The sequence below is a fragment of the Lepus europaeus genome, chromosome 10 (assembly GCF_033115175.1).
Source record: "Lepus europaeus isolate LE1 chromosome 10, mLepTim1.pri, whole genome shotgun sequence".
NCBI classification, from domain to species: domain Eukaryota; kingdom Metazoa; phylum Chordata; class Mammalia; order Lagomorpha; family Leporidae; genus Lepus; species Lepus europaeus.
In genome coordinates, this window is record NC_084836.1 from 6056804 (window position 1) to 6075021 (window position 18218).

General features: G+C 57.0%; 1 protein-coding gene across 2 annotated transcripts; it reads right to left on the reverse strand.

Annotated features, from left to right (window-relative positions):
- Positions 1-499: 499 nt before the first annotated feature.
- Positions 500-18000, reverse strand: CCDC134 (coiled-coil domain containing 134). 2 transcript variants are annotated; one of them, XM_062202771.1, is made up of 8 exons: positions 17900-17996; positions 16708-16897; positions 16326-16425; positions 15373-15494; positions 15086-15170; positions 12220-12401; positions 11907-11978; positions 500-2515 (listed from the first exon to the last, which is right to left on the reverse strand). In XM_062202771.1, the coding sequence occupies exons 3-8, from the start codon at positions 16408-16410 to the stop codon at positions 2390-2392; spliced, it is 672 nt and encodes a 223-aa protein (XP_062058755.1). In that variant the 5' UTR covers positions 16411-16425; positions 16708-16897; positions 17900-17996; the 3' UTR covers positions 500-2389. The 2 variants fall into 2 exon arrangements, with proteins under 2 accessions (XP_062058755.1, XP_062058754.1); XM_062202770.1 differs by lacking the exon at positions 16708-16897 and having other exon boundaries at positions 17900-18000.
- Between the last annotated feature and the right edge of the window lie 218 nt (positions 18001-18218).

Consider the following 18218-nt stretch of genomic DNA (forward strand, 5'->3'; position numbering starts at 1 on the left):
CAGCCCTGGTGCTGGCCCGGGCCCGGCCACTGGAACCACCTCCACTGCTACCTCTGGTACCTGTGGCCGGCCACTGCCACCACTAGCACAATGGCCACGCAAGGTGGGTACACCCGGGTGGTAGAGTCATAGCCTTGTGACTGAACCCAGCTGCAGGGGAGGGTGGACACACACAGGTGCCCTCGCCTTTACAGCTAGGGTGGGGGTGGGGAGCTCATCCTGCACTAGACTCCTCAGGAGGAGTTCCCAGAGCAATGACCACAGCCATCAGCAGTGGCTGCAAAGGGAAGGTGGGGGGTGAGCAGCTCTGTTTCTTTGGAGGTGTCAGACAGGAAGTCCTGTACCCATTCCAGCGTGGAGCTGATGGGATCGACCAAAATGAAGAGGTTGAAGGTGCAGAGGGAAGAGCCCAGGTGGGGCCCCTCTCCCGGGCGCTGCATACAGTGGGTGCTCTGCAAGTCTATGAGATGGACAAAGAATCGGAAGGCACCAGTCACTGAGAAGTCACTTTAATTCCAGAAGCCTGCTGACTCCAAGGACCTTTTGCACAGGCTGCTATGTCTTCCCACCACCCGGGCATTCGGAGATGGGGCTCGGCGTCTGAGCGAGGCGGGTTCTGACGACAGCAGCACCCGGAGAGCACCAGGCTAGTTCCTCCCTGGTGGGCGGTTCCCCAGCTCTGCTTCATGTTATAGAAATCCTGCTGATGAGAGTCCCCGGAAGTCACTCAGTGGGGCCTCCAGCCCAAGCTGGAACCACCTCTGCATGGTCCTGGGCCATCCTTTAACTTCCTCGCCTACCCAAGAAAGCCAGTCCACCGCCAAGCAGGCCTGGCTCTTAGAAAGCTCTCCCTCCAGTTGAGGGCAAGGCTATGCACTCCCTACAGAGTCAGCAGCCACAGCCACTCACGATACATGATGGGGAGGAAGAAACTGCAATTACTGGGCCCCTGGCTCCCCTGCTAGCACCAGGACAGGCCCAGCAGCTGACAGTGGGTCTGATCCCTGGAAACCTCTGGGTCACAAACTCATGTCCACCATCTCATGTAATCCTCACAGAAATGTGGCTAGGGTCGCCAGCTCGGAAGGACAGAGCTGCGGATGGACCTGCCTCCCCTGCCCCAAGTGGCTGGTGGGAAGTTTTGATGGGAAAACTTCTCCATCCCCCCCACCCCAGTCCCTGCCCCCGGCTCTCTTCCAGCTGCTTCCTGTCCCCTTGTTTTTTCCTGAGTAACTGATGGGGTGCAGGGTGTTCCAGCCCTTTCATGAGGCCTCCCTTCCCTCTGCTGTCTGAAGAGAAGCGAGGCCAGCCTCAGAGCAGGTCAGGGCTAGGCTGGGGATTCTGACACCATCAGATTCACTTTGCCAGTGAAAGCACACCCAGGGAAGGAGGGGTGCATCAGGTCAGCCACAAGTCTGATGGGCTAAGACCCAGGTCTCCCATGAGTCGCTGGGAGGCCAGGACCCATCTGGGGACACTCATGTGCTCTGTCCCTTTAAAAGGCAGACCCTGACCTGGTAAGGTCAAAGGGGCAGACCCAGAATTCCCAGGGAAGCCTCACCCTCTCTGCTTGGGCGGGGCAGGACTGAATGGCAGCTGTCGGAGTATCAGGCTGCACACTCAGGGCCTAACTCCTGCAGCTTCCCTGACCTGTGGCTGCAGGTCTGAGGTGGGCGCTAATCCAGCTCAGGGCAGCTCCCACCTACAGGTCAAGGGTCCTCCAGTGTGGCCAGAGGACAAGCTGACTCCCCTGCACCAGGCGCCAATTCGGCAAAGGCCCAGTGACTGTCCCCAAGGCCTTCTCGGGCTACACCCACCCCCAGGAGACAGCCCCTCCCAGCCCTAATCCTTCATCAGGGACTATGCTAAGGATGGAACAGGCGGCCTAGGCCAAGCCCTACTAAGGCCTGGGGTTTCTGGCGAGGCAGGGCCATTGTCCAAGCTGTCTCAACATCCCTGAGGCCCCCTGGTCCCCTCAGAGCCCCCTCACCAGCCTCGGTTGGTTGAAAGGTTTGGGGGCTTTTATTGGGTCTGCAGAGGGGCGGGGACTGGGTGACCGGGGGCTGGCAGCAGAGGCAGCACCTTCACCTGTGGCTTGGAGACCTGGCTCTGCTGCTTCCCACAATGGCCAGCAGCCTCTCCTGCCTCCTGCAGGACTCTCCCCAGGGTGTCCTCTGAAAGCCCTAGTGCCCCCTCCAGGGAGGCCTCGAGGAGGAAATCCAGTCCACGAAGCGCAGCTTCAGCAAGGCTCACACTCAGCACTGAGGGGCCAAGCAAGCGCGGCTTCCCCACCCAGAAGGGACCGGCACCCACAGCAGGGTCGATGCCGCCAGGCCACGGCCACGCAGCTGGCTGCCTCCCATGCCTCCCACCCCGAGCTGCCTCAGGGCTATAACTCAGACTGAGATCGCGAGATCCTTGGGCCTTTTCGAATCTCCTTCCGCTTCTCCTCCTTCTTCCGGCGTTTCTCTTCTTCTCGAAGGGCCTTCTGGAAAGGGTCGGTGCTGGGAAGTAACTGAGGGGAGAGCAGAGCCTCTGATTATCCTGTTGGCAGCAACAATTCTGCCCTGGGCTAGGCTGCTGGCCAGCTGTGGGGCAGGAAGGTGGCCCAGACCCAGGCCCTGCCCTTGGGAGCCCAGACATGGAGATGGTTCAAGGGGCTGGAGAGGGGTGTGAACTTCCCTGCGTGGAGCATCTAAAACACCACACGCAGCCTCCTCGGGGGGCAGGGCCAAGCGGCTGTCACAGGCCCAGATCCAGTGGACGACTGCTGGGACAAGCTGCAGCCGCCAGGCCAAGAGTGTATGCGGGCGGAGAATCAAAGCACAGACCCCGATCAGGCAGTGGAGGAAGAGAGGGGACACGGGCCAAGCCGGGGCGGGCCAAAGGCCAAGGACTCCTGCCTGGGCATCTCCAGCTACAACCCTGAAGCTCTTCTCCCCCTGTGCTCTCCAGAGTGGCTCGCCCCACCCACAGCATCTGTTCGCCTCTGTGGCAAGGTTTACCCCCCCACCCCCACCCCGGGCCTGCATGCCACAACTAAACACCTCTAGGACACCTCCACTAGGCTGTCCCAGGAACACCCTCCACTTGGCATCGCTCCGTCTCCCCAAAGTCCTGATGAACAGTGGTGCTTCACACTCCAGTCCAGGGGAGCAGGGAGGAAACAAAAGCCCCCTCCACCCCATCACCCTCTTCCACACTGAGCCCATCGCAAAGACCTGTCTCATTTTAAAAAATGATTTGTTTGAGGCTGGCGCTGTGGCTCACTTGGCTAATCCTCCACCTGCAGCGCCAGCACCCCTGGTTCTAGTCCTGGTTGCTCCTCTTCCAGTCCAGCTCTCTGCTGTGGCCCGGGAGGGCAGTGGAGGATGGCCCAAGTGCTTGGGCCCTGCACCCACATGGGAGACCGGGAGGAAGCATCTAGCTCCTGGCTTCGGATCGGCACAGCGCCAGCCGTGGCGGCCATTAAGGGAGTGAACCAATGGAAGGAAGACCTTTCTCTCTGTCTCTCTCTCACTTTCTATAACTCCCTCACTGTCTAACTCTGCCTGTCAAAAAATTAAAAAAAATTTTTTTAAATGATTTGTTTGAGAGGCAGAGAGACAAAGAGAGATCAACAGACACAGGGAGCCCCTATCTACTAATTCATTCCCCAAATGCCTGAAACTGCTGGGGTGGCTGGGACTAAAGCCAGGGCCAAGGAACACAATTGGGGTCTCCCATGTGGGTGGCAGGGACCCGGTTACTTGAACTATCACCACTGTCTTAGCAGTCCGTTGGCAGGAAGCTGGAATCAGGAGCTGGAGCCAGGACTCGAACCGAGCCACAGGCAACTTAACCACTAGGTTAAACGTCTACCCCTGCCCGTCTTATCTGAACCCCTAGCAGTCTCCCTTCTCTCCATTTCTACTACCTCTGACGGTCACCACCCCACCTCTCCCAAGGACCCCTCTCCGGTCACTCTCCTCATTGCACTTGGATCTGGCCATGCTCCCACAGGGTGCACCTGCAAGCCCACCTGCCCACCTCACATTCCTGCCTTCCGGAGGGGTTCTGGAGTCCTTGTGCCCTCCCTCTTGGCACCTGCTGTGCCCTCGGCCCACAGTGTTCTTTCCAGGCCCCGTTAGTTTCAGCTCAGTTGCCAGGGCCCTCAGGACCTGCTGGACTCCTGCTCCCTTTGACTTCAAGCAGATTCCTTCTCAGCACTTCTCCCCTGGGTTAACCCCTTCCTGCCTGCTGCCCTCTAAGATGAGAGGAGCAAGATGTCCAGTACTTCTCACCCCTGTGCCACGAGCCCCTGGCACAGGGCCTCCCTGGCTTCTCAATAGCACTCACTCAATATGTGTTTTTTTTTGTTTTTAAATGAATGAATGAGCCATGCCAGAATATGAAATGCAGTAGTACCCAAAACTCAGGCAGCTATGTTATAAAATATGCCCCTTTTGTTTGTTGTTGGGGAAAATTTGACAAATGTTGGATCAAGGAAGACATTAAAACCATAGTAAGAGCTCCACCTTGTGGAATGATCTGTCCATTGGGTTACAGCGAGTCAGCCACTCTCTGGGAAGGTGGGAAATCCCAGAGGTGAAGCCCAGAGAGGGCAGGTGCAGTGCTCAAGTCACACAGCAAGTGGAAGGCTCGGCTAGGACTAACCCCCGTGACCTCCCACCTCACTGCCCAGAGCGGCCCCCATCCCCAAGAGCTCATCTTCATCTGCTCTACAAGGGGATCTGGGAGAGCCCTCAGGCCACAGGGCCCCACACTCTGACTCTGGGTCCAGAGGTCCCGGCCCCTCGAGCCCCAGCCAGGTCAGAACAGAAGCCTGTCCACCCCTCTCCTCCTCCCTTCCCTGCCTAGGCAGGCAAGGCCTGTGCAGCCTTCAAGGCCAGCTCAGCTGTCTCCTGCAGGGAGGCAGACGGCCTGTGCTGGGATCCTGGCTCTGTCGCTCCCTGGCTGAGACCTAATGCCCATTACTCCACTGCTCTGGGCCTCAGCTGCTATGCCCGTTGTCAATTTACTGCCCCTCTGCTCTAAGCTCACTCTTCACGGCTTGCTCTGTGAAAGTCCATCTGGTTGTGGGGCTGGTGCTGTGGCGCAGAGGGTAAAACCACTGCCTGCAGCGCCAGCATCCCATATGGGCGCCGGTTTGACGAGTCCCAGCTGCTCCACCTCACATCCAGCTCTCTGCTATGGCCTGGGAAAGCAGTAGAAGATTGGCCAAGTGCTTGGGCACCTGCACCTGTGACAGAGACCCAGAAGAAGCTCCCGGCTCCTGGCTTTGGATCAGCCCAGCCTGGCCGTTGCGGCCATATGGAGAGTGAACCAGCAGATGGAAGACCTCTTTCCCTCTCCCTGCCTGTGCCTCTCTGTAACTGCCTTTCAAATAAGTAAATAAATCTTTGAAAAAAAAAAAAAGAAAAAAGAAAGTACATCTGGGTCTGCGATGGAGCCACACACACCACACTCCTAAGCGGACCTGCCAGGCCCACCCCATCCGGCTGCTCCAGCCCTCTCTCCTGCTAACACCTGTGCCAGCAGGTGGACCTCAAGCGGTCCACTCTGGCCACTGCCTCGGATCTTCCCTAACACCTTAACCTTTCGCTCCTTTGATCCCCCCAGAACCCACAGCCCTGTTCTGACCACCTTGTCACTGTCCCTTGGCCCATTCCCGTCCTCACTGCCCTGTCTCAGACTAGAGTCGGGGTCCTCTGCCATTAAAACCACTGCCTTGTGCACACCTACGTGCCCGGTGCCTGCCTCCGCTGCACACATCCACCCCATATCCTCAGAACCACCACATCGGCAGCTCTCACCGTAACTTCCTGGCGCCAACCCCAGTGGGAAGGGCAGCACTCACCCAACTTTCTCCTCAAGCCTCCGGCACACCCTCCTTACTCCCAGGCCATGTTCTGGCTTCCTGTCAGGCAGACAACTTCCACCAGCTCCAGCCACCACCCCCACCCCCACCCCCACCTGCTGGCCTGCCCCTCCAGGCTAGGCCAGCCCTTCCCCAGCACCTGACCCCAGGGTGCTCTGCACACACGCACACGCGCATGCACACACACACGTGTGCAGCCAGCTCCCATGGGAATAAAATCGAAACTGTTGAGCAACACTTTCCGAATCTACATTCAGTCTCTGAAATCCAATCTTCGTCCTCTCAAGACCACCCCCCCAGTGGCTAACTCCAGCAGGCGATCCTGTCTCCTCTGACCGCCTGGTGGTGTCCGTGAGGCATCTGCGTCTGTCTGTCTCTCTCACTCACAGCCTCCGGGAAGCACTCTCTCCTATCTGCCACTGTCGGGCCAACTGCTCCTTCTGGGGGTTCTGAGCTAGTTCCTCAGCCACAGCCTCTCCCTGCGGCCCAGGCCCAGTCCTCAGACCGTTGCCGACCTGCCTGACGCCTACATCTGGGGCTCCAGTTCCCTCCACCTCACACACCCAGCTGCCTTTCGATGGCCACAGGGTACAGAAACCAGCTCTCCACTGCCTCTCAGCCACTTGAGAAAACAGCAGCCTTAGGCTTCCTGACCTCAGCCTAGCAGCCTCCCACTCATCCCTAAGCTCCCTCCTACACACCTGCTTCCTCAGCAGATCCTATTGGCCTGGCTTCTCTGTCCCTATTCTCACCGCCTTCACTGTCACCAGCCTGGGTCAAGCCAGCTTCACCCTCTAAAGAGCTAAACATTGTAGCCTCACCTGTGTCCCTGCTTCCACCCCAGGCTGCCTACAGAGTAGTGAGGGGGTCCCTCTAAAGCAGCACGCCAGTGCTTATCACTCTGGCCTCCCTGGCTGTCAGGGTAAATGCCAAAGCCCCTGTGAAGAACCCTGAGGGTGGGGCCAGCACTGTGTCGTAGCAGGTAAAGCTGTCGCCTGCAGTGCCAGCACCCACACGGGTGCCAGTTCGAAGCCCAGCTGCTCCACTTCCCACCCAGCTCCCTGATGATGCGCCTGGGAAAGCAGTGGAAGATAGCTTGGGCCCCTGCACCCACGTGGGACACCGGGAAGATGCTCCTGGCTCCTAGCTTTGGATTGGCCCTGCTCTGGCTGTTTCGGCCATTTGAGGAGCGAACCAGTGGATAGACACACTCTCTCTCTGCCTCTGTCTCTTTGTAACTCTGCCTTTCAAATAAGTAAATAAATCTTTAAAAAAAAAACCCAAAAACCCTGAGGGTATCAGGAGCCTCAACTGCTCACATATGACCCTCTGCCCAAATTCCTTCTGACTCAGCCCCTTTGCACTTACTCATATTCAGTCTAGAACGTTCTTCTCTCAGATCAAAGCAAATTCCCTCTTCAGATCTTTTTGGTAAGACTACCCGCACCTCGTGCCCAGCTCTCCTTAGCCACTCCCCCCTGCTTTTTCTCCTGTCACCACCTACAACACTATGCATTTTTATTGACCATCTGTCTCCCCCAGAGAAGGCTACTCCCTGTAGTTAAGGCTAGTCTGCTGCCCCAGCAGACGGGATTCGATGCTCACTAATGTTGAATGAACGAGCATCTGAGCTTCCGCACAAGCCCTGGCCCCAAGGTCCTTCTACTGCCACGACTCAGCCTCACCTGAGGCGGGGTCAGCACTCGGCCACTCAGCCTCACCTGAGGCGGGGTCAGCGCTCGGCCACTCAGCCTCACCTGAGGCGGGGTCAGGCCCTCGTCAGCGGTCCCACACTCTCAGACTTTCCTCCTTCCTTGGTACAGAAATCATCTGGGGTGGGGCTGGACTGTGAGCCTCTGAGGAGGACCAGGGCCAGCCTGGGGGATGAACCAGTGGATGGAAGACCTCTCTTTCTCTATGTTAACTCTTCCAAATAAATAAGTCTTTGGGGAAAAAAAAAAAAAAAAAGAGGAGTAAAATCCCGGGCCTGTCCTCAGCCACCGGGACATAGGGAACCAGGCTGCTGCTGGGGTTGAGCCCAGGTGGAGCACACTGTGACGAAGCTGGTCTACATTTACCCTGGCACCTTCTCCCTGGCCGCCACTCCTGCTCTCCTGTGTGAGGGACGCACCCATGACCAGTGTGGTGAGAAGAGCCAGAATCACAGTAATACAGCATCCCCTGGGTGCCCCCTTGCTGGGAAAGGCAAACCGCTGTGGCCTTGAGTGTGCCTGCGTGTCCTTGCTGGGTACAGCAAGAACCCAAAGCCTTGGATTCTCCTGACCCGGGCCATTTGTCAGGGTTATGATTGTGATAAGTAACCTTGGGGTAATGCGTCATCAGGGTTTTGTATAAAGACGTTGCAACCACCCCAGTGGTTGGATATTTATAACATCACTCGTGGGCAGTACAAAATTATCAACTTAGAAATCAGCCTGCTATAGCTTTATCTGTAGTTCCTCTGCACGGCAAGATCAAACGATTTCACGCACCTTATATGGCCCATAGGCTGTACATTCCCTATCCCTGCCCTACAGCTAGGTTAAAAACTAACAGTGGAGCTGGTATTGTGGTATAGTGGATTAAGCCACCTATTAATGATATTGGCACCCCGTATCAAAATGCCAGTTCAAGTCCTGGCTACTCCACTTCTGATCCAGCTTCCTGTTAATGTGTCTGGGAAGGCAGCAGAAGGTAGCCCAAGTAATTGGGTCATTGCTACCCATGTGGGAGACTGGGTTGGAGTATCTGGATCCTGGCTTCAGCCTGGCCCAGTCCTGGCCGTGATGGCCATCTGGGGAATAAATCAGCAGATGGAAGATCTTGTCTCTTTTCTCTTTCCCTCTGCCTTTAAAATAAATAAAACTTTCTTCTTTTTTTATTTATTTGAAAAGCATAAATACAGGGTGGGGGCAGAGAGAGAGAGAGGGAGGGAGGGAGATGGAGGGACCTTCCATCCATTGGTTCACTCCCCAAATGGCTGCAACAGTTAGGGCTGGGCCAGACCAAAGCTAGGAGCTGGGAGCTTCTTCCAAGTGTCCCACAGGGTACAGGGGCACAGGTACTTGGGTCATCCTCTGCTGCTTTCCCAGGCACATTAGCAGGGAGCTGGATCAGAAGTGGAGCAGGGACTGGTGCAGTGCCACCATCCCACATGGGCACCAGTTCAAGTCCCAATTGCTCCACTTCCGATCCAGCTCTTTGCTATGGCCTGGGAAAGCAGTACAAGATGGCCCAAGTGCTTGGGCCCCTGCACCCACATGGGAGACCCAGAAGAAGTTCCTGGCTCCTGGCTTCGGATCAGGGCAGCTATGGCCATTGCAGCCATTTGGGGAGTGAATATGAATGGAAGACCTCTCTCTCTACCTCTCTGTAACTCTGCCTTCCAAATAAATAAATAAATCTTTAAAAAAAAAAAAAAGAACAGAGCTAATGTTGAAGGTCTAACTGCTCTCCTTGGAAAGGCCTGTGTCCAAGGCTGCTTCTTAGCTGGCGTCTGGGAACTTGTATTTTAGGAGGTTTCCCACTGATAAGCCTGGACTGCTTGTGCCAACAATATGGCTTATGCTGAATACCTACTTTCTCTGGGAGCTCAGGATTTTGGTACCTGCTACACAAAGGGTGCCCAAATGACCACTTCCCAGTAAAAATGTGGGTACTGGATCTCTACTGCACTTTCCTGGCAACACATTTCACATGTTGTCCCAGCTGTTGCTGGGGGAGCTGAACACATCCTGCGTGACTCCACTGGGAGAGGACTTCCAGAAGCTTCTGTTCGGTTTCCCTTGACTTTGACCCAGATGGCTTCCCCCTTCCAGATAGGGCTTTGTAAATCACAGCCCCAGCTACATGCTGAGGTTTGGAGTCTTCCTAGCAAATCATTAAACCTGGGAGTGGCTTAGGGAACCCCACACAGGTGTCTGTGGGTGGCGGCAACGCTCTGCCCCAGGGACAGCACTGCAAGACTAACTGCATGACTCGCCTCCAGTGATGCTCCTACCAACCCGGGCATCCCCACCACCTCGTCTGCCACTGGACTGGAAGGTCGAAGACTCCCACCCTCTCTGGGGCCAGACTGTGGGAACACTGTGGTTCCATACTAGACAGCCAGATCTTTTGTTTAGATGCCTACAACAGCCTATTCTCTGATAAAATGGGCCCAACGCACACTGCTGCTCAAGCTACACCATCCGGATCACTGCCACTGCCACGCACGTGCAGCACTGTGCTAGCACACGGCCACTCGGCCACCACCACAGGCTGCCACAGAGCGGAGGACTCTAGCTCTGGCTGGCCTGTCTCGGTCTCTGGTTGGAATGGTACGGCCCGAGGGCAGCAGGATTATGGCCCATTAGCCGAGTGTGCTGCTCGCTGAATCTCTTGTCCTACTCACATTAGAGCCTTCTGAACAGAAGGTCTAGGTGAGAGTGGGAGACGATGGAGAAAAAGTGAGCTGACGGGTACAGGATGGACGGATTCTGTAGCAGTGATCCCAACACGGGCAGAGAAGGCCTTAGATCCCAGCAAGGGCAGGGAGCCACGGATGTTCTCCTTGTCCCTTTGACCCGGCACCAGCACGTGGCAGAACCATCCTGGGGTCTGCCAGAGCCCAGGGGCAGCCGTCAGGGGTGTCAACCCCACTCACATGGAGAGGAAACTCACAGGGACAGTCAGTACTGAACTGTTCTGCCATGCCTGACACCATCAAAGGTTATCTTCTGACACTGACCCTGTGCAGACACAAGGCCAGGACCCCTCACTCCCATCCACTGTGTAAATTCTTGTCCCGATGCCTGAGCAGCCGCGGGTCACACCACATAGGGCAACTGAGGCTGAACTCAGAGGACACTGCCCTCAGGGCTCAAACAATGTACTAGTGACCAAAACCAAGTGTAACACGTGTGAAAGAATGGGCCTGAAACGTGTCCTGAGTGGGGGCTGAAGGCTGCCGTGGGCCCTCTACTGCCCCATGGAATAAACAGCAATAACATCAGAGATGAGTGGGTCAACCTAAGCTCTCTTGGGAGAGCAGTAATGGATAACAACAGACTGGTCTCTGGCCATATCCTGATTGTCTACTGACGCCCCTGGGACTCATTCATGGCAGGCTGAGGCTGGGGCTTTGCAGGACACAGTTGAGGTTTCTATTGTAGGTCGCCTCATCCTGCTGTTTATGGTACGGTCGGAAGTAGCCTCAATTAAATGAGACCAGCCAAATGGATCCGGTCCTACCCACTATGGTCAGACTAATCAGCCTGAATAGCAAAGGGAGTGGCGAGGATTGCTGTGGGAGACAGTGTCCTGCAAATTCTTGTGGTCCTTGGCTGTGATGCAAACCCACCACAGGCACAGGACCACAAGGGACCTGGGGGACAAGGGGCACTGACGTGAGCAGGCCAACAGTCACGTAATCAAGACCGAAGCCTCCAGCGTCCACGCAACAGTAGAGGCTCGCCTTCTGGCCTGGCAGCAGGGTGAAACCCTGGACCCTCAGGCCCATCACCCCTTCCAACCTCAGGAGTGAATCTTGGGGGTAGTCAAGTCCTCCAGCCACAAACACAGCTCTTCCTTCCTGGCCCTGCCGCTTCTGGTCCTTTCCTCCCTCCATGGCACGTGTCCCCACCCGCAGCCTCCAGCCCCTAGGACAGTGTGTGCAGGTGCAGGGGGAGAAGCCCAGACGGGTGCTAGGAGGCTCCAGGGCGGCAGAAGACATGGTCTGACTCCCCCGGCTGCCTTGACGTTTACCTGGGGTGACAACTGGGGTGTCCACTGTGCACCAGGATAGGGGTAATCACAGCCTCACGACTGCCCCCTACAGCTGGGGTCTTTGCCCCAGAAATGGACAGGGAGCCCAAGGCCGAGGGTGACTTGCTCAAGGGCTCCAGTGAACAAGGGTCTGTTTCTGGCTCCAAGGCCAAAGTTCTCATCTCATTTTTCATCCTGGACACCCCCTATAGACTCTGGCCCCCCCTGGCCCAGTGGAGGCAAAGTAGACACAGCTATAGCCACAAGCCCTACAGCTCACCTCGGGGTGGTCTATTTTAAATGGGTTCTGGAAGTCGGAGTCTTTCTCGCTGATCCCCAGCTCCTGGGCCATCTGCGGATGAAGGAAAGCTCGTCATCCTCTGCCCTTGGCCTCCTGCTCGCAGCCAGCCACCCCTCTGGTCTGGGACACAGGCCCTGCTTGCGTAGGTGTGGGCCGGGACAGCAGGGTCCTGAGGCTCATCACAGGAAACACAACCAACCACTGACATGTGGGCCCACCTGCAGGCGAAGGTGAGGCTCTCCTGGCCCACCACCAGGCGGACAGCTGCCTGACCTCTCTCCCCGGGGCTTACCAGTCTGAGGATGGGCGAGTGGGGCCCCTGGTCGAAGACTCCCGTCTGGTTGCAGAAGCTGATGCCCCAGCGGATGAGCAGGTTCCAGTTGGAGTTGTGATCGAAGTAGTGGTGCACGATCTTCGGGAAGCGCAGAACCACATCGCCAAAGAAGGCCGTGTTCTCCACCACGTGGGAGAAAGCTGGGAGGGGATTCCGTGAGTGGCTGGGCCAGACGCCCTCCTATTGCCTGCCTGGCTGGCCCCTGGCATCCTCGGTAGAGCAGAGGCATCCACCAGACCCCCCACGCCAAGAAGGGAACAGCGGCCTCAGACCACAGGCTGCCGATCACAGGCGCGGCGCCTGTTGGGGGCCTTGTGATTTCTCATCGACAGCTTTGCAAAGTGCTGTTCTTGGGGTACAGACTGGAAACTGAAGCTCAGCAACTGCTGAGTGGCAAATGTGGGATTGCAAACCCAGACGTGTCATGGCACAGAAGCCTCCTGGGCTGCAAACCCAGACCTGTCACTGCATAGAAGCCTCCCGTGCTGTGGGGACCAGAGTGATGGTGTCACTGTATCCAGAGGCTGATGCATCCCATGCAGTCTTGCTGGGCATGACCACCGTGTGCAGGTCCTCAGCCAGCCCCAGTGCTAACCTAACTACAATGTCTAGAAAGGACCAGGTCTGCAACAATGCCCAGGCAACAGGTCAGGATTGGTTGATTTTATTCAATATTCTCTCCATTTTATTTACCTTTAAATTTATTTACTCATTTGAAAGGCAGAGTTAGAGAGAGATAGGGAGAGACAGGGAAAGAGATCTTTCATCCCCTAGTTTGTTCCTCAAATGGCCACAATGGTTGGGACTGGCCAGACCAAAGTCAGTAGCCTGGAACTCCATCCCAGTCTCCCACATGGGTGGCAGGGGTCCAAGTAACTGGGCCATCCTCTGCTACCTTCTCAGGAGCATTATCAGGGAGTGGGACTGGAGGTGGAGCAGCCGGGACTTGAACCGGGGCCCATAAAGGATCCCAGGATCACAGGCAGTGGCTTAACCCACTGTGCTACAACATTGGCCCTGATTTTACCTTATTTTAAATGTTTATTAAGTTTTTTCTGTAATAAATATTTTTTAAGATTTATTTATTAATCTGAAAAGTGGAGTTAGAGAGAGAGAGAGAGAATATCTTCCATCTGCTGGTTCACTACCCAAATGGCCACAATGACCAGGGTTGGACCAGGCTGAAGCCAGGAGCCCGGGGCTTCTTCCAGGTTTCCCACATGGGTGCAGAGGCCCAATGACCTGGGCCATCCTTGGCTGCTTTCCCAGGCACACTAGCAGCGAGCTGGATTGGACATAGAGCAGCCAGCACTCAAACCAGTACCATATGGGATGCCGGCACTGCAAGCCGTGGCTTAACCCACTACACCACAGCGCTGCCCCAGAAGTAATTTTAGACTTACATAAAACAAAACAGAATTCCTTCACTCGATTTTCTCTAATATCGTCAATCTTACGTAATTGCTGTATGAGTACCTAAACCAGGAAACAGCAATACAATATTATCAACTAATCTATAGGTCTTCTTTGAATCTCACCAATTTTCCCATTATGTCCTTCCTCGGTCAACAGGGCTGTGTCGACTGGGTTCAGTTAGTCTATCACAGTGGCCAGCCCCAGAGATCAGATGAGCACAGAGTAATCCAGGGCCAGCCCTTCAGAAAGGGTCCAGGCAGCGCCACCCAGCGCTGGCCAGGCCACCCACGGAGATAGCAGACTCCAAATATAGGTCAAGTTGGGTCTGAGACACCCTGCCCTCCCCCGGGGAGGGAGGGATTCAGAATAACCCTGAACCTCAAAGAACTCAGGCGTCCACTTAGTTGGGAGGGAAGAGCTGTAGCCAATCACTTGTCCTTTTTCACCTGGAAAACGGAGGGGACAGCAGCTTCCTCATGGCTACAGGGCAGATTAGAGACGGTGTGGGTAACGTGCCCACCAGTCAGTATACACACTGCTCCCAACACCTCTCAGACAGGAAAACGAAGAAAGCACCAGTAAACAGGGCTGACGGCCACCACCCCGGCGGAGAAACTCCTGAGAGAGGACGGGGACACGAACATTCTTCTGTCTTCTTTACATTCGCTTCCCACCTTGGCTGGGCTTTTGGAGCAGCCATGAAGAGTGCTGGTAACTCGCCCACAGGCTCAGCCACTTGAGGGTCTTTTTTTTCTTTAAATGAGAACTGGGGCCTGCATAGTGGCACAGTGAGCTAAGCTGCCGCCTGCAATGCTGGCGTCCCATATCAGAGCACAGACTCAGGTCCCAGCTCCACTTCCAATCCGCTCCCTGCTAACAGCCTGGGAAAGCAGCAGAAGATGGGGCAAGTGCTTGGGCCCCTGCACCCACGTGTGAGACCCAGAAAGAGTTCTGGGCTCCTGGCTTTTCCCTGGCTCAGCCCTGGCCACTGTGGCCACTTGGGGAGTGAACCAGTGCATGAAAGTCCTGTCTCTCTCTAATTCTCCCTATCACTCTGCCTTTCCAATAAATAAGTTTAAAAAAAAAATAAAAAATAAAAATAAATAAATGGGAATAACTATTGCTTCTCCTAAAAAAAGGGTTAAGGGTGGTGACCAACTGACTGTGCCCCAGACCCTGCAATGGACATGGACGGGGGCACAGGACAGCACAAAGGAATGCATCTGTCGTGAGGGAACAGAAATTGGCTTTGAGGTCAGGAAATGCTTGGAGCATCACAGCACCCAGCTGCCTGTGGGGGCCTCCTGGACAGTATGAGAGGGCACTTCCAGGGGAGACTGAGTGACAGGAACAGGAGGTGGGAGCAGCTGGGAGCCGGGGCAGCGGGCAGGGGCTGGGAGAACCTCACCATCCTTCAGCTTCTCGTCCTGGGGGAAGGGTCCATCTGGGAGCACATCGGCAGCGACGAGCACTGTCCTCGAGTCCTCCAGCACCTGAGGGACCCCCCCCACACACACCTGGGCTGAGCGACTTTGCAGGGCCCTTCCCAGACCACCCCGGCCTCATCTGCTTAGCCCCCCGAACTTCCTGTGTGCAGGCAGCACCTGCCTCTCGGATCAACGTCCCCTTAGGGACGCCTGCTCGTTCATCAGTGCCTCCCCGGCGCTGGGGCGTGCAGTGCCCCTGCCCACACACCTTAAAGAGCCCCTTGAGCATGACATCCAGGATTTTGTACTGCTGGTGGACGTCGTTCAGCTGCGCCAGGTTCTTCAGCGCCAACAGCTGCTCCCGCCGCTTCACCTCCAACATCTTCTTGTCTGGACGGTGTTAGGTTAAGGGGCTGGCGCTGATGGCCCTGCCTGGACAATCCAGGGCCCCTGACCCAAGGACCCAAGGACCCAAGGATCGGCAAGGGCCATGGAGGCCCACGGCTGGGACTCCCCAGGGAAAAGACAGACTGAGAAGAGTGTGGGCCTCACAATGCACCACTCACCCGGCCCACCAAGGGCTGCACCCCAGAAATCTGACACCCACCACCCAGGACCTGGCTGCTGCCTTCCCATCAGCTCACACAATCATGGACTGTTTCAGAACCTCTGCCCCCCTGCCCACGAGGCCTCCGTCCTTCACTGGGGGACTTCCTATTCTTTCAGGACCTCTGTTTCCCTGTGACCCCTCCTGTGTCCATCACAGCACTGATCACACAGTGCAATGGTCATGTAATCTGAACACTTTGCCTCCCCCCAGGCCGGGGGTGCCTCAAAGTCAGGGGCTGGTCCTGACCCACCTTTGTGTTCCCAAGGCCTGGCCCAAGTGCAGCAGGGTCAGGACGAGCTGGAATTCCTGAATTTCTGCCCATGGTCTCGCCCACAAGGTGCAGAGCACGTATCCAGTCTCGTCTCTGCTAAGGCTCTGAGATACGCCCCCTGCCTCCTGCAGTTAACTCATGGGAAACCACCACTCAGAAGAGCACTGGCTTGCTCAAGGTCCAGCTAGAGAGTCAGGTCACCTTTTCTCTCCTGTCCCACAGACTGGGCCTCTCACCGCTGCCGTCCCCAAGGGGCTGTGGTTGTAGAGAAATCCCATTTTATAAAGCCCACCCCCCTCAGAGACACCTCAGTAACCCAGTGCCTAACCCCAAAGGATACAGATCTCCAGGCCTGGGTCCGCGGAGGCCCTCAGGGTGTCAGACAGCAACAGGAGAAGGAAGGCTGGGAACCGAGGGAGGTCCATAGCCAAGTCCCTGAGCTAGCAGGGGCAAACCCAAAGAAAGGAAGCGAGATGCGGAGGTTAGTGTCACATCCAACACAGATGCAGGCAGACACTGCCCTGGCCTCCAAACACCAAGAACCCAGCCGTGGAAAGCCCTGCAGCCCCAGGCCCCGGCCCAGGTAAAGATCCGTGAGATGGTAGGAGGAAGCCACTCAGGGGTGCTCAGAGCGTTGGGGTTGGCATTGCGAGCCCAGCCCCTGCCTCAGCTGTGGGGCCTTGGGCAAGCTGCTCAGCCTCTCTGAGCCTCTGTTCCCTCACCTGTAGAACAGGTAAGGAGGTCACCTCCCTGCGCCAGGGGCCCTGGTGAGACACACAACCCTGGACAAGGCAGGACTGGCCGAGAGCACTCCTTTTCAGTCCCTTCTCCCAGGACGCTGTGGGTGGAGGAGGCCCAGGCAGTCGGAGGGGATGTGAAACTGCTGGGGTTTCTCTGCTTCCCTGATCTTTGCTGTCAGGAAGGAAGAAGGGGTGAAGGGTGGGGAGGGAGGCAGGGCAGCCCAGGGTCAGAGGAGCTACTCCCGCCCTCTGGAACACAGGTACCACCATGTGCACCACCTGTTCCCTTGCAGGCACCATTCCATAGGCACCAAGTGCCTACCACCTTCCCGGCACTGCTGCAGAGCCGGGAACACAGCAACACACAAGACAAAAATCCCTACGCTCCGGTCACTTCATTCCCAAAAAGGGTAAGAGGCAATTGGTAACGGTTTAAAACACACAAGGCCGGAAGGCAGCCAGCCAGTGTGACATCAATAAAGTGGCCAGGGGACGCCTCGCCCTCGGTTCACTGCCCAATTTTACCAGTGTGGAAACCAAGGCACAGAACTGTGGGATGACTGCCCAACCATCCAGCTGTTCTCACCACGCCAGGAGTCTGGCGTTAAGTCCAGTGCTCCAGCTCCTGTTTCCTTCTCAATGGGCACAGGCTACCTCAGGTCACTGCTGCCCACCCACCCACCAGGACGCCTGCCTCAGGGAGGGCTGCTCAGTGACAGGCAGCGAGAGGTCACCCAGGGACCTCCCACTCCCGTGCAGGTGAGACAACCGAAGGCCAGAGTCGTCATACAAGTTCACCAAGACCTCGACCCTCCACCATCACACTCCGGACTCCAGAATCCGAAAAGACTGTGTGTGCGGGTGGGTGGGTGGGGCAGTCCGGTTTGCTCCTGTGTAAGTCCCCCCAAAGGATTGAATCCTGCTCCCCGAGGCGTCCCCGGAGCTTTTTTCCCTGCTCGGCGCACGACTCTGAGCCTGTTCTGCACAGGTGAGAGGTGACGCGGTAGTGGTAGGCCCGGGCAGTTGTCCCCCACCCTTCGGGACTCCCAGAGGAGTCTTTACAAGGGGGAGAGGCGTCCAGGTCCGCAGAACCCCCTCCCCACACACTGCGGCCAGGCCAAGGACCCTCGGTCCCCGCATCCCCCCTCTGCGGGAGGCTGCCGCCGCCACCTACCAGGCCGGGCGGTGCGCGAAGGGACGGGCGGGCGGGCCCCGGCGCGCACTGGGCTCCAGGGTCCACCACGCTAACAGCAAACACCAAACTCCAGGGAGCCGGCGAGCAGTCCTGGGACAGCCGAGCGCCGCCCCGCCCCCCGCGCCGCCCCGGCCAATGAGCGCGGGCCGCGACCGCCGCGCTCCGCTGACCTCACTTCCGGCCCCGCCCCGCGAGCTCCGCGCGCGTCCTGAGCGCATCCCGGTGGCGCCTGGTCCCGCCGGACCTCGTTACGCGGCGCCCTCTGCGCCCGGACCCGGGGAAGGGGCTGCCCCGAGTG